The sequence below is a fragment of the Mesoplodon mirus genome, assembly GCF_964341445.2.
Source record: "Mesoplodon mirus genome assembly, chromosome: 20".
Lineage (NCBI taxonomy): Eukaryota > Metazoa > Chordata > Mammalia > Artiodactyla > Ziphiidae > Mesoplodon > Mesoplodon mirus.
The window spans coordinates 29,257,278-29,272,917 of record NC_138996.1 but is presented as its reverse complement, the minus strand read 5'-3'; the positions used below and the strand labels follow the sequence as shown (position 1 = coordinate 29,272,917).

Genomic DNA, 15,640 nt, shown 5'->3' with positions numbered 1-15,640 from the left:
CCCTGTGCAAGAGAGCACACCCCCTGCGAAGTGCACCCGGAGTCCTTTGTTTCCCGGTGGGCACAGCACGGTGTGGCTTCGGGCTTTGTTGGTGGTGGTGGTTTTACTTTACTCCCCATATGCGCTCCCCCTTTCCTACCCTTCACCAGCCTCCTCGTTTCTTCCCACTGCCTGTGTATATTCCTGCTGCGCTTGTCGTTGCTGTTGAGCTGAAACAGGGTCACCCCCGCAGCCAGAAGGCCCGAGAAGCCCTCTGCAGGCAGTGTATTTCCTCAGTGCTCCAGCAGGAGGTCGAGGGAGACACCTCTGGGAACTTGACATTCACTGTGTCAGACTTAGTTTCATCGCAGAGCAAAAGGTGCTTCACCGACCCCAGACCCCCTCCGTTTCATCTCGGTACCTACACGCCTGTCAGACAAACACTTGCTGCTTCCCCCAAATTATCCTGTTTTCCACTTACATTGTGGGTTTCTCATTATTTCAGGGGTGGCCTCAGGCGAGATTCTGAGTCATTGCTGAATTTTGGTCTCTGAAGGAGCTAAACTCACATGAATTTTCAGGCGCTGTGTGAGCTCCCAGAGTCCCCCAGCTGTGCCCACCAGTCCAGTCCTAAGTGTCGCCGACTCGAGGGACCGCCCGCGGAGACGGAGTTCGCCCCCTAGTGGTCATAAAGCGCATCGGGAAAGAGAAATTGCTCTCAAATGAAAAAAAGACTTGTTACACATCCTTCTCTTCTTTCCTTACAGTTATTGAAATTCCTTAAACTCTGTGCTTCTCTACGACTGATAAGATCTTAACATTGCTCCTTCCTTTTTCACAAATCTTAGGGGTTTTGCCTTGCATCTTGCCAGAGTGTCTTGTTTCTTAATCATATGAATGTTTTTGCCGCTGATTTTAAAAAAGTTCTTATAGCAAGTGGGCTGGGCGTATGAGTGTCATTTATTTTTTAATGGAAAAGGAACTTCTTACTTCTGTAGATGACGTGGAGCTTTCCCCCTCAGGGCACCGGGGGCAGAGGTGGAGGGTGCGAGGGCCCCCTTGTCTTGTCAAGGTCAGCTGGGCAGGGGTGTGGAACAGCGGGACCGTGGGAGGGGTCTTTCGGGGTCAGGTTTCTCACCCAGGAGGAGTAGCAGGACGGGGGCTGGAGAAGGGTGGGGAGAGACAGGGGCGCACCTTCCTGAAGGGGCTGACATCTCAGCAGTTTCTTCTAGTCCCTGGTCCAGAGGAAGTGGGGGAGGTCATTTCCCAGAAAGGATACCAGGAACCAGCTCCCACTGGGAGAGGCTCTGATTCCATCAGAGACAGGAGGCGCAGTGCTTGGCAGAGGACAGCCACAGGGTTGCCGGCAGGGTTTCAGGGAGACATCTCTGGGAACTTGACATTCACTGTGTCAGACTTACTTTCATCGCAGAGCAAACGGTGCTGCACTGACCCCAGACCCCCTCCGTTTCTTCTCGGTACCTACACACCTGTCAGACAAGCACTTGCTGCTTCCCCCAAATTATCCTGTTTTCCACTTACATTGTGGGCTTCTCATTATTTCAGGGGTGGCCTCAGGCGAGATTCTGGGTCTTCGTTTCTGTGCGAGGGCTTTCTCTAGTTGCGGTGAGCGGGGGCCACTCTTCATCGCGGTGCGCGAGCCTCTCACTGTCGCGGCCTCTCTTATTGCGGAGCACAGGCTCCAGACGCGCAGGCTCAGTAGTTGTGGCTCACGGGCATAGTTGCTCCGCGGCATGTGGGATCTTCCCAGACCAGGGCCCGAACCGGTGTCCGTGCGTTGGCAGGCAGATTCTCAACCACTGCGCCACCAGGGAAGCCCCCTAATTTTTGACATTCACTAGGCCTCCCCAGGGCCTTCTTTAAGCTTCTTCCAATGACATGTGATCTAGACACCTGCAGGGAGGGGACCGGGGAGGGGCGCCAGGCTTTCCAGGCAGCCTGGGTGGAGGAGGGAGAAAGAGCCCAAGCCTGCCCTCCATGAGATTAGGGTCCAACTGGGGAACACAGGCCAGGCCTCAGTTCAAAGCAACCGGGAAAGGGCTGGAAGGCCAGCACCTGAGCCATCGCCAGAGGAGGGCATGGGGGACCATCACATGTGACTGACTGGAATGGGAAAGATTTGGATTTAAATTTCAGCATGAAACACACTGTGTTGCCCTGAAGCCTCCTTACCATACCAGAAAAGCCTTCATTTGTGTGTGTGGGACTTGGTTTTAAAACTTACTTCAAAAGTATTGCTCCGGGGCCTCCCTGGTGGCGCGGTGGTTGAGAGTCCGCCTGCCGATGCAGGGGACATGGGTTCGTGCCCCGGTCCGGGAAGATCCCACATGCCGTGGAGCGGCTGGGCCCGTGAGCCATGGCCGCTTAGCCTGCGTGTCCAGAGCCTGTGCTCCACAACGGGAGAGGCCCGCATACCGCAAAAAAAAAAAAAAAAAAAAGTATTGCTCCTGTATCAGGAGACATGGGTTTTAGTAGATTCAGGGACTTTCTCTGGACCTTTATGTACCTTCTAATTCAGTTAGTCTACTTTGAATTCATATTTTTTCCTGGTTGAGTTTTAGTTTATATTTAAGAGATTTTAAAAAATTAAGGGGCTTCCCTGGTGACACAGTGGTTGAGAATCTGCCTGCCAGTGCAGGGACACGGGTTCGGGCCCTGGTCTGGGAACATCCCACATGCCGCGGAGCAACTAGGCCCGTGAGCCACAACTACTGAGCCTGAGCGTCTGGAGTCTGTGCTCCACAACGAGAGAAGCCACGACAGTGAGAGGCCCACGCACCGCGATGAAGAGTGGCCCCCGCTCGCCGCAACTAGAGAAAGTCCTCGCACAGAAACGAAGACCCAGCACAGCCCAAAATTAAATAAATAAATAAATAAAAATTTAAAAGCTTAAAAAAAAAATTAGGGACCGTACTCCTTTTCAAAATACACGTTTGAAAGCTGTGTATTAAGAATTTATCACCCTTTGAAGTAACAAACAAAATGACAAAAATTACTTTTTTATTTTAACATATAATGAAATTGTGTTGGTGACGCATCAAAGGATAGTATAAGTATACTATAAGTAAAATATGGGCATGTTTCCTCCCTGCCAAAACATACATAACATTTCAAAGAGGTTGAAAATTAGGGAAGTTTTCTTTTTCTCCAAAGAAGAGTAGCTAATTTTTGTATCGGCACCTTGCAGGGCGCGCCGAGGCTTTGAACGCGGGAGACTGGCTTTGTTGTCTGCAGAGACCTTTCACATACGTAGCTCCATCTAATCCCTTGAACAGCCTTAGCAGGTGGACACAGTAGGATTATAATCACCATTTTGCAGATGAGGAAGCTGAGACCCGCGATGAAGTGACTTCCCTTAGGGACAGATGAGTAAGACCGGAAACTGGGGTGGTTTTCTGGGTCCCATTCTGCTCATTTCAATGATGTCTAAAAATCCTGACACAGACAGTATGCTTGATGTATTTAAAAATGGCTTACTCAAGTACACAATTCCATAATACTCAGATTTTTTTTCTAAAAGATCCTCATAAAAACGTGTTCAGCTGAATGTGGATGAAATTTCATGAAAATCCAGTACAGGTGATGAGAGGCGCCGTTGATGGGAAAGGAAATCACTTCTATGTCTTTTTCTTGCTTAAACAGTTAAGCCCAAATTAGCTCACACCGGCAATATGGACTAATTTGTTTCTTAATTGCCAAAATTCTCATCAAAATAAGATTGGAATTTTTATCACTAGCTATGATTTTGCAACAGCCCTTACCAAATTCAGTACTCAGATGATCTTTTCTAATTCCCTGTTATTGCAGTCAAATGTTTTAGTAACGGAAGCTGAAGTCACAAGCCTGCAGAAGGATCTTTAATCTTTGTTCGGCTTTTTTGTTGTTCTTTTCCTCCCCACTGTCTTTCCCTAACTTGTAAGAGCGTGAGGTTTTCTTACCCATTTAAGAAAATTGTAGAATACCAAAATTTTACAGGTTCTCAGTAGCGCTGGCCATTTGGTACAGCTCTCCCCGTTCGCTCAGTGGCCGTGGACAGCTCTGCCCACTTTCCTTCTGGCAGGTGGCTCTGTTTTCTCTGTGTCGAGTTCATTTGGATCTCACAAGGGGAAAATAATAAGGATCTTTCTTTTCTTTCAGAATCTTTCTTTTCCTGCTTGATCATAGTTATGTGAAAATAAATTCATTTCTTTTTCTTGTCTAGATTGAAATTGGAAGAGCGAAGGAAAGAGCTGCTACAGAAACTTGAAGAAACTACTAAATTAACTACGTATCTGCATTCACAACTTAAAAAGTAAGCCTGTTCGGTTCTTGAGGGGAAAATTTTTCTTGACTGCATTCAGGCATGTTGTAGTTCATCTTTGATTACTTTTCTCTTTATTTCCAATGACTTAAAAGTAGGAAAATTGGGGCTTCCCTGGTGGCGCAGTGGTTGGGGGTCCGCCTGCCGATGCAGGGGGCGCGGGTTCGTGCCCCGGTCTGGGAGGATCCCACGTGCCGCGGAGCGGCTGGGCCCGTGAGCCGTGGCCGTTGGGCCTGCGCGTCCGGAGCCTATGCTCCTCAGCGGGAGAGGCCACAACAGTGAGAGGCCCACATACCGCAAAAAAAAAAAAAAAAAAAAAAGTAGGAAAATTGTTATACTAATACAATTAAAACTCGGATGACCAAATTTAAAGTTGCAGGGATTTGGGTTTGGGTTTTTTTTGTTTCATGAATCCCAAGGTCCTTTTTGGAATATGTTTGAAATGTGTTGGGAAGAAGATATATTTCAACTATCAGGACATACTTAGGAAAATGACATTTCTCCACGTCATCCCTTCTTTTAAAAAGGGAAGGTGGGACCCAGACCAGCCTAAATAAATAAATAAATAAATAAATAAATGAATCAGTGAATGGAAGGTGGGGGAGATTTGCCCTAAAACAGCCACAGATTCATTCCTGAAATATACATAGAGGAGGAAGGCGAGTGAGCCCAGGGGCCTTTGTCTTTAGAAGCTGGCCTCTTCTTTTCTCAAAATAAAAAGTTTGATTCTTTAAAAGCAAAGTCACTGCATTAACCCTTCATGCTGTTTATACCTCCCTCCCACTTCTGTATTTTTAAATTGCATAATTGCTTCTGGATATTTATGCAGATAGATTTATCAATAGGTATTTGATCCCTTTTTAGATTTTTTGTAACTTTTGCACAAGGGGGATGATTTTTAATGAGTAGGATTGCTGCTTAAAGAGTCTTTTAGAGAGTCAGGTTGGAAACATTCACGAATAAGCATGGAAACGTGTGGGGAGACAGCACGTCCTCTCACCCCGGTCGTTGACTCCGCTCTTTGGTGTCACTGGGTTTCTTCCCTCTCGGCCCGAGGAGCCGGCAGGGGTTTCCGCGTCGTCCCGGTTTTCACAGGTGTGCTTTCCCCTCCCAGCCTCTCCGCCAGCACCCTGTCCATGTCGTCCGGGAGCAGCCTGGGCTCCCTGGCCTCCAGCCGGGGGTCTCTGAACACGTCCAGCAGAGGGTCCCTCAACTCCCTCAGTTCCAGCGAGCTCTACTACACCAGTCAGGGCGACCAGCTGGACCCGGATTATCAGTATAAACTGGACTTCCTCCTGCAGGAGAAAGGTGGTTACATTCCTTCCGGACCCATCACCACCATCCACGAACATGAAGTGGCCAAGTCCCCCAGCCAGCCTGGCCAGAGCGGTCCCTGCGGGGCAGCGGCCGCGGCCCCGGGCCACGCTCCCGCCCTGACCGAGGCCCCCAAGTCCGTGACGTCCCTGTCCTCCCGGTCCTCCCTCTCCTCCCTGTCCCCGCCTGGCTCTCCCTTGGTCTTAGAAGGCACGTTCCCCCTGTCTCCCCACGATGGCCCTCTCCATCAGTTCTCTGCTGACTTTGAGGACTGTGAATTGAGCAGCCACTTTGCAGACATCGGCCTCGGAGAAGATCAGCTGTTGCTGGACTCTGACCCGGGAGGAGTGCCCCCGTCTCTCTCAGAGGATAAGGACCTCGCCGAATGTGCCAGGGAGCTGCCACATGAAGGGCCTGCAGGTAAACGGAGACCCTTGCTCTCACGTACCCCTCTTGACCGTTTCAAGGAGAGTGATTGGAGATTACTTTTTCCCTGGAAACAAAGGGTATATGTCCCCCTTCTCTTTCTGCTGCTCTTTTTTCATTTTGGCTTCATTTGGGAAAGAATTTTTATTAATAAACCTACACATTGTTTCTTTATCAAATGCAAATCCCCTTCCATATTTGATAGATTTAATCACTGAGCATCCATTCCGTTTTGTAGAACCCCACTGTGTACGGCATCTGCCCGGGAACACATTGTGTGAACCTACTTCATGCTTCCAAATAGGTTCTGGTTCTGAAATAGCGAGAAAGGGAAGAGGACCTTCTTTTCAAATATGGCCTAAAACAGATGAAAACCAAGGCAATTAGCATACCAGCTAATTAGTACCAAGGTTCAATGTTTAGGTGGCTGTGGGAATTCTATATGAATACGATGAGTTTTGTTTCATGCCGGACTCTCCCTCTCTGCGGAAAGTTAATGGGGAGAAAGCCGGTTCCCATGCGTGGTGTCACCCTGCCCTCTTCTGGCCACGGGACTAGTTGCAGCCCAAGAAAGCGCAGTGGCCTGAGTTCTTACTGCTGTATCTGTGCTCACAGAGACCCAAACAGAGGGAGAATTTAATATTTTTAATTGTTTACCTTTGCAAGGCAGAAGGTTTTACTATACTAGATGTGGTTGTAAAGAGAACGGGTTGTACCTTGTTTGGCACATGATCGCAGTTGGGCTCCGAGGAGCCAGCCCCAAACCAAATGAGAAACAAAGTCCAGCGCCGGTCCCAGGAGGCCTGCTCAGAGCCACACAGGCCCCTGCGCATCCACAGCGCAGGAGAAGACAGGCTCTTTAGAAGTATTTTCCTGCTGTTTCCGTAAGCATATTTATTTTGTACTCTTGGTCCTAGGAATTCTAAGTATCTATTGATTGGCCGTTTCAAATGTTTAAAGAGGTAAAGGGATCCATCTCGTTTGTGTGGTTTCCAATACTGCAGACTGAACCACCGCCTGCCAGGGGCCTGGGGCAGAGACAGAACGCAGGAGATGCTGTGTGGTTTGTGTGCTGCCTGCCTGGCAGGTGCCAACAAGTGATGTGTTATTGGAATAATAACCGCAAAGAAAATGGCACAGGAGCGCTGCTTACCTAATGGCTCCAGCAAAGCAGAAACCTGCCTTGGGGCCTCGCGTGTGGCCCGGTGCATGCTGCCCCTAAAGCCAGCCCGGACCGCCCTCGCGTCGCAGTGGCCCCGCAGGCCGGCCGTGTTCCGGCGAGCACGTTACCCGGTCTCTCAGGCTTGTTGTTCCTTATCTGCAAAGCGGGCACGAGGCAGGATCTACCTTGTGGGGCGCTGGCAGGATTAGTGCTCTCATAACGCATCGGAAGCACCCAGCTGTGCCTGGTTCTCGGCTCTCAGGTCACAGTCATTAATATTAACTGTATGACACTGAGGAATACAAAAACTCTGCTAAACCCGGCTCCTGTCACAAACCAGCGACATTCAGGAAAGGAGGACAGAGCAAGGGAGAGAGAAGGAAGAAGGCGAGGTGGCTTTCACGCCACCCTTCTGTGCTTCGGACTGGAAGGACCTGACGGCTCTTGAGCATTTCAAAGCTGGTTTTGCTCTTCATGTACTTGGACTGTTCTCTAGTGACCACTTGTCCACGTTCAGTCCGTTTGGAGGGGCCAGTGAATGAGGCTGCATGCTGGCAAGGCAGGAGACGAGGGAGAGAACCTCCCGGGGTCTGCCCCGCCCGGCCATCCTGAGGCATCGACATCCCTGCGCTTCCCGCAGCGTCCGCCTCCTCGCTCCCTACCCTTGACCTGCTCCCGTGTCTGTCCGAGGGGTCTGTGCCTGCAGAACGGTATCTCCAGAGTGTCCATGAAACAACTTTTAACTTTTTAAATGCACATTCGTTAGAAAACCGCTGTTAAAAAGTCACACTAGGGGAAAATAGATCCAAGAGCTTTGTCTGAAAGTAATATTCAGTTTCACATGTGAAAGCAACCGGAAGCATATATTTAACCCTAGAGACTAATTCTCTCCAGGCCAGGTCAGTGACACTCAGTCTGTGGGGGGGATGTCTGACCTTGGCATGGGAGCAGGTGGCTTATGATAGTGACACTGGTCACCTCGTCAGTGCCTTAGACTCTTGTTCAGCTAAAGTTGAGTTCCTTTTATATACATTGGGCTGTCCAGCACCGCTCCCTGCTGGATGGCAGAAATCAAGTTGGAATAACTCCGAAGGCCTTCCGCAGTCAGTCTCTGTCATTACCAAAGTCAATTTCAGGCTGCTGTGGTTATTCCTGGGGGAAATCAATAAATCATGTCATCACCTTCATCCCTCACAAAGGGGGGTGGGCTGAGAGAAAGCACTTCATCATCCGGGGAAAAAGCATTCCCACTGCCAGAAATAAAAGGGAAAATGCAGCAATCAATCCTGTAATCTGAAGCCTTAAAATGTGAACATCGTAACAAGATGTAAAGTCATGACTCAGAAAGGGGGCGAAATGCGTACCAATATGGATCCTGCTAGCCTGCCTAAGGATGAGAGAACGCTATGGGCTTGCAACCTATTACACAGGAACAGAGCTTGAAATGAGGCTCCCTGCTCTCTGCAGGTTTGCCGGAGTATGAATATGAGTCAGAGATAAAAGTTTAGTGGTCGTTGGTGAAGATTCAGTAGCACAAAGTTTTTAATGGTATTAGCCAGTGAGGAATTCTGTAAGTCAAAGACTCTCTCTTTAATTTCTATTAGAGCAGCAGCTCAGGAGGAGGCTGGAGAGAAGGGGCGAGCGAAAGAGGCAGAAACCTTTCTCTCCACTGAGCACTAGAAGCTGTCTTACAGAAACGTTTCCAGTACTTGAGGGAGGCAGACAGCTTCTCACCCCCGACTGTGTTCTCTGCAGCGAGTACTGAGAAGGGGGAGGCAAGGGGTCCGGGAGAAAGTGTGCAATTGATCCCTTCCCTTAAAATATCCAGGACAGAGGAATAGCCGATTCTTTCTCAAATAACTGGCATCCCAGGAATCTTATAAGTCCAAGTGCCTGGAATCCTTCACTTCTGTCGATTTGAATAGTAGCATCCTTGATTCTCAGGTCGAAAGTTTATTTTGGATTTCTCAGAACCAAACCATGTGTGCATTTTGTACTTAACTTTTTCTAATTAGCGCTGTCTCCCCTCCCTAGATGTGGAAAAATCATTACCAAAAAGGAGAGGAATCCACTTGCTTGGGGAGAAAACCACTTGCGTGTCGGCTGCGGTCTCGGATGAGTCCGTGGCTGGGGACAGCGGTGTCTATGAAGCTTTCGTGAAACAGTAAGGACCCAGCCCGGTGCCCCCTCCGTGCAGCCGGGCGTCGGGTGACAGACTGGGAGCGCACTGCCCTTAGTCCACTCTCTGCGGGGGGAAGGGCTTTAGGCATTAAAGAAGTGGCAGGCTGAAAATTGAAGGGATACCAGAACATCCCATCAGCAGGGAAGTGAGGAATAGGCCGATGTGCTCAGACAGCCGAGCCTCTTAGAGACGTAAACTCGTTTTTAATGAGAGCATTGCAGGGCTTGCCCAGTGCCTGTTTGGCGTGTCGTGAAGCGTTTTGTGTATGCAGGTTTTGGAAAAGCCTTGTGTATCTGGGGTGCCGTACACCCCGGGGAGGCTCTGGAAGCCCAGGCACCAGAAAGTCATCCCCCTCAAGGCCCAGGCGCAGACTCCTCTTGACAAGCTGAAGCAAGACTTTTAAAAGTGAGCTTGCACTGGGGTCAGGTCCACTGGCTAGTAGAGGAGTGCTGTTTTTTGTTTTGTTTTTAGCTCTGCCGTGTGGCTTGTGCGGTCTTAGTCCCCTGCCCAGGAATGGAACCTGTGCCCCCTGCTTTGGGAGTGCAGAGTCTTAACGACTGGACCACTAGTGAAGTCCTGAGGAATTCTGTTAGTTCAGGTTTCCATTCAGAATCAGTAAGTGGCAGACAGCAGCCGTAGCTCTGCGTGTTTCCGTTCACAAACGTTCAGCTGCACCTGCTATTTCCCTGCCCCCAGGCCCAGTGAAGTCGAAGATATTCCATACAGTGAGGAGGATGTCGCCGTCACGGAGACGGCCCAGGTGCAGATCGGACTCAGGTGCGGACGTGCGTAGGAAGGGGCGCGTCTCGACTCCGCGCGGTGACAAGTGGCCCGTACCCTTCCTTATCTCATCAGCTTTTCTTTTGACAGATATGATGCAAAAAGGTCAAGTTTCATGGTGATTGTAGCACAACTCCGAAATCTTCATGCCTTCCTGATACCTCACACTTCAAAAGTGTAAGTAAAATCAGTGGAGGACAAATCAAAGAACTTAAAATTTTCCGTATGAGAATTTTGCATCATAAGGTAGCAATTCATCCAAGTGAAGATGTGAGAAAGACATAATAGCAGGACTGATTGTGTCTTTTTTTTTTTTTTTTTTATTGCGGTACCTGGGCCTCTCATTGTCGTGGCCTCTCCCGTTGCGGAGCACAGGCTCTGGACGCGCAGGCTCAGCGGCCATGGCTTACGGACCCAGCCGCTCCGCGGCATGTGGGATCTTCCCGGACCTGGGCACGAACCCGCGTCCCCTGCATCGGCAGGCAGACTCTCAACCACTGTGCCACCAGGGAAGCCCCCTGATTGTGTCTTAATCAGCACTAGATAAAGGCGAAGAGGGGGTGATATGGGCCGATCCCCTCCTTTCGTTTTATGAACCGTGCAGGGAGGAGGGAGGGCATATGGGGGAGTGGCTTGATCACCCCAGAGAGCCCACTTCCCAGCACTGAGGTTAGGGATACTTGTCGGTAGTATTCAGGGAGGACCAGCTGGCGATACTATCCATGACTTCTCCCTCCTGATAAGTACGCTGAGATCTCGGAGCACACTGTGGACAGCCTTTTAATCTTCCAGTGGCCTGTCAGGGAAAAGACAGATCTGCCAGGGATCGAATGTGTGAACAGGGAGAGCCAACCTGCAAGTCCAGGCAAAACTACAGAATCCCCCAAGAACACGAACTCGCATGAAGCCCCTGATGTCGGGATGGGGCCGGCGGCAAACGCCCCGCCTCAGCCAGAGCAGGGCACACACAGGAAGTCACAGGTGCCCTCCAGAGTGCGAGGACAGGCCTCTGCTCCCGGCTGCCCTGCGGTCGCTTGTCTGCCTGGCCTGACCCTTCCTGAGTGCATGGCAACGTGTTCTTAAACCCGTAACGAAAGCCTTGGCCTAAATATTGGCACTGCTCAAGACAACTAGCATGAAATATCCTCAGAATCGTTGTTTCTTTCTCCTAACGTCAAACCTTTTTTTTTGATTATTAATGACGACAAGCAGAGTTGATTCATCAGCAGGTTGGCGGCGGCCACAGGGTCTCTGTGAGTGACCCCCAACCCCTCCCCAGCAGCAGAATGAGAGGAAAAGCACCCCAACCTTCCTTCCCCAACGCCTTTGGTTCCTAACCCTGTAAAACCTCACTTTCTTCACTTGGAACCATTTGAGGATGGTGTGAGTGGTTAGGCCACCGGGACAAGGTGAACTGAGTCTGGAGAAACAGAACATCCCGTCCCTCCTGCCCACCTCTCTAAAATACCTCCCTTTGTTGCTTTTCCATGAAGGCAGGGAAAGAAGATTTCTTCTGCTGCATCTCCAGCCTTAACGACCGTGGCCCAGGGTCCACTAGGTTTTTAATGCTCAATCTCCATAATCGATGTTGATACAAAATAGAAATAATATGGCCTTCCTCAGTTCTTCATGTGAATTTACAGTTTTTATAATTGGAGAAAGATGCTCTTTAGAATATGAATTAGAAAGCCTGGAAATGGGGGAGTGGGGAGGGATTTAATGGGTGTTCTCTTTCTGGTATTTAAAAGAAGATACCTCATGCTGTTTCCAGGAATTACCAATCCTCATGTAATGCGTTCTCAGAAAACTCACTTTTAAAGTAGTATTACTACCAAATGTAAAATAGATAGCTAGTGGGAAGCAGCCCCATGGTACAGGGAGATCAGCTCGGTGCTTTGTGACCACCTAGAGGGGTGGTATAGGGAGGGTGGGAGGGAGACACAAGAGGGAGGGGATATGGGGATATATGTATACGTATAACTGATTCACTTTGTTATAAAGCAGAAACTAACACACCATTGTAAAACAATTATACTCCAATAAAGATGTTTTAAAAAAAGGGTAAAAAAATAAATAAATAAAATAAAGTAGTATTAGAAGTTATTGTTTTTCTCTGACTCTTCCTCTAAATATGACAAAGCATAAAACAGTTTGTCATATCTGAGACTCCTGAGATGCTAGGCAGTGCTTTTTTTTTTTTTTTTTTTTTTTGCGGTACGCGGGCCTCTCACTGTTGTGGCCTCTCTCGTTGCTCACGGGCCCAGTCGCTCCGCGGCATGTAGGATCCTCCCGGACCGGGACACGAACCCACGTCCCCCACACCAGCAGGTGGACTCTCAACCACTGCACCACCAGGGAAGCCTGGCAGTGCTTTTTTTGAACTGTTAAAATTCATCTGTTTTAAATTTTCTTAACAACGTGTACTAGCGTTTCTTTTCCTCTAGTAGGATAATGTATTCCATTCCTGGGGAATGACCATCAGCAGTTCTTGTTTAATGTGCAGGATGAGTGTTCTTTGGGACAAAGTCACCCGTGTCTACTTGGTGTGTTCCTGCTTTCCCAGGTTCAGATGGCAGTCACTGTGGAATCGTCAGGACACGGGCACGTGGGACGTAAATCCGTCTGCCCCGTGGTCTTCGTTCCTCTCACTTCCCTACCACGTGCCTTTGCTGCAGCCCCGGGGCGGGCGGCAGGCTCAGCCTTGCATGATCCGGAGCACCGGCGGGTTAAGAACAGAGCCTCTGTGCCCCTGAGCATGACGACCGTGGTGGCAGCAGAGCTTTGGGTTGAGATGAAGTCCGTGTCCCTGTGCTTCTCTCCCAGGCAGATAATGTCAGACACCAGCTGTGAATCCAATGTAATTGACCCAGTGAAACCCAGTTCATCCTCGTTCTTTGCAGATACTTTAGAGTCGCTCTGCTTCCCTCCTCAACTGATGTCAGCTGCCTGTTTCGAACGAAAGTCCATCCAGCCACAGAGTCCCTGTTATTCAGTGATGTGTTCAGAGTGGCCATCTCCCAGACAGCCCTGCAGCAGAAGACACTGAGGGTGGATCTGTGCTCTGTCAGTAAACACCAAAGGGAAGAGTGCCTGGTAGGACTTTTCATCATCTCCATCATCAGATAACACTGTCAGATATTCTGAGAATAATTTTCTAGTTGTTGTTTTGCCAGCCTCCATACTTCTACCGATCTGCCCAGTGCCTCAGACACACCCAACAGTGGCTTCATTTTTTATATGAAGTAGTGATTTCTGGTTTCCATTCTCTTATTCCAGACCTTTCAAATTTGGTTAGAAATTATGATTCCCTGTAAAATCTACTTTTTATTTCTAACCTTTAGATAAAGAAGAACGTTGGCCTCTGTTATGACCATCACTGTGGAGTATGCTTATTATTCCCAATACAAGTCTGGTGCTGGGTGTTTTGTATACATTATCTCATTTAATCCTCTTGACAATCTTATGAAAAGGGTATGATGACCCCTATTTTCAGATGCAGAACTGCTTAGAGAAGTAATGCATCCAAGGTCACACAGCTCATCAATGATGGATAGATATCAAAAGGACATTCCACACCTAATTGACTGCTACAGATTTAAGCAGGACACTGAGTATAGTTCCTTCATTCAGCTCATTCTCCCAGCCATGGTGTTAGAGCTTCTAGGAAGTCTTAAGTGCTACTGTTTAGAGCAATAGGATATTTAAATACTAATGCAGAAGACTTCACACATAACTAATAGCAAGTTTAACACATCATTGTGCACAATGACCAGAGCAGCATTACATACCAGTAGAGTTTCATAAGGTGTTCAAACGCAGGTGTCTAGAGGTGTGCCCAGGTGTTCAAGAAACACTGCAGTCTCCAGTTGAAACCCGTGTAGTTCTAGGGTCAACCGTAATCCCAATCTAAAAACCAACCCTGGGATTCTTTTGTGGTCCACTTATACACAGATTTTTTTTTTTCCACTAAATTCACACTATGGTACTACATGATCCGTGGTTGGTTGAATCTGGGCATGTGGAACCTGACACGTGGAGGGCCAACTGTAAAGGTAGACATGGATTTTCGACTGCAGGATCAGGGGTGTTGTTGGCGTCCCTAACCCCACACTGTTCAAGGGTCGGCTATATTTCTTATTTAGTCACACTGGAAAATATAAGACATTGCCAGGTTTTAAAAAAAATCCACCAGTGCTATAAATCATGAGTATTGCTTTTTTTTTTTTTTTACCTTAAAACAAGCTTGTCCAGTAATCATAATTATATCAGAGGGAGCAAATATGAATTGAAACATTTTATTTTCTCTTGTTTTTTCTTTTTTTCCTTTCGTTTCACATAGGCGGGAACTCAGATCAGCCTGGCAGATTTACCCTTTTCCAATGAGATTTTCACTCTGTGGTATAACTTGCTTCCTTCAAAGCAAATGCCCTGCAAAAAGAACGAAGATGAAACTGAGGATTCAGTATTTCAACCAAGCCAGCCGCTAGTAGATTCTATAGACTTGGTGAGTCAGAGTTGGAGAAACACATCTAATTAAGACATTTAGATCTGCAGTCCATCTGAAATTAATCTTTGTGCAAGGTTTGAGGTAGGGGTCAAGATTGTTTTTTACCCATATGATAGCCAGTTGACCCAGGATTGTTTGTTGAAAATACTTCCTTTCCTAGCTGCACTGCACTGTCACTTTTGTCATAAGTCAGATATCCTCTACGTGTGTAGTCTGTTCCTGAACTTTCTATTCTGTTCCGTTGACTTAGTCATCTATCTCTGTAGACAGTACTGTGCTTTTTCAAAGTGAAGGCTTTCAATAATTCATCATTTAGAATGGTTTTTCTGAGGCTGTTTACAGATAATTGCTATCAGATTAAGGAAGTTTCCTTCTCTTTCCAGTTTGCTAAGAGCTTTATTATACATGGATATTGAATTTTATCAAGCATTTTTACTGTATCTCTTAAGAAGATTACGTGGTTATCTTCTTAAGGTTATTCTGTTAATGTAGTGGATTATACATTGATTGACTTTTGAATGTTAAATTGCCCTTGGATTCCTGGAATAAAACAGACTTCATTGTGGTGTATTTTATATGAATTTTTATACATATTGAATCATAGAGAATATTGAGACTGGCATGTGTTCAGTTTTAGTAGAAGTTCCACGTGCTCTTGAAAAGTGTGTATTTTCTGCAGGTCAAGTTTGTTTATTTTACTTTTCAAATCTTCTGCATTTACTGGTTTTTCAATTTGCTTATTTTGTCAATTATTAAGAGGTATAATAAAATCTCCAATTTGTGATTATAAATGTCTCTTTCTCCTTTTAGTTCTATTAATCTTTGCTTTATGTATTTTGTATCCAGGCTATTAGGTGAATATAAATTTAGCACTATGTTGTATCTTTCTGTTCAACTGACCTTTTTATCATTATAAATTATCCCTCTTTATCTCTAATGACCCTTTTTGTCTGGTATCAGTAAAGCTGT

The 15,640-nt window shown here is 47.5% G+C and overlaps 1 protein-coding gene across 1 annotated transcript in view; it reads left to right on the top strand.

Moving 5' to 3' along the window:
* Positions 1 to 15,640, top strand: part of WWC2 (WW and C2 domain containing 2) — a 148,076-nt gene that overhangs the window by 110,475 nt on the left and 21,961 nt on the right. Inside the window, exons 10-16 of the mRNA XM_082608391.1 lie at positions 4,202 to 4,291; positions 5,415 to 6,034; positions 9,237 to 9,366; positions 10,081 to 10,161; positions 10,255 to 10,341; positions 13,065 to 13,257; positions 14,504 to 14,668. Of these exons, the coding sequence (XP_082464517.1) occupies positions 4,202 to 4,291; positions 5,415 to 6,034; positions 9,237 to 9,366; positions 10,081 to 10,161; positions 10,255 to 10,341; positions 13,065 to 13,257; positions 14,504 to 14,668 (1,366 nt within the window). The remainder of the gene's footprint in view (positions 1 to 4,201; positions 4,292 to 5,414; positions 6,035 to 9,236; positions 9,367 to 10,080; positions 10,162 to 10,254; positions 10,342 to 13,064; positions 13,258 to 14,503; positions 14,669 to 15,640) is intronic.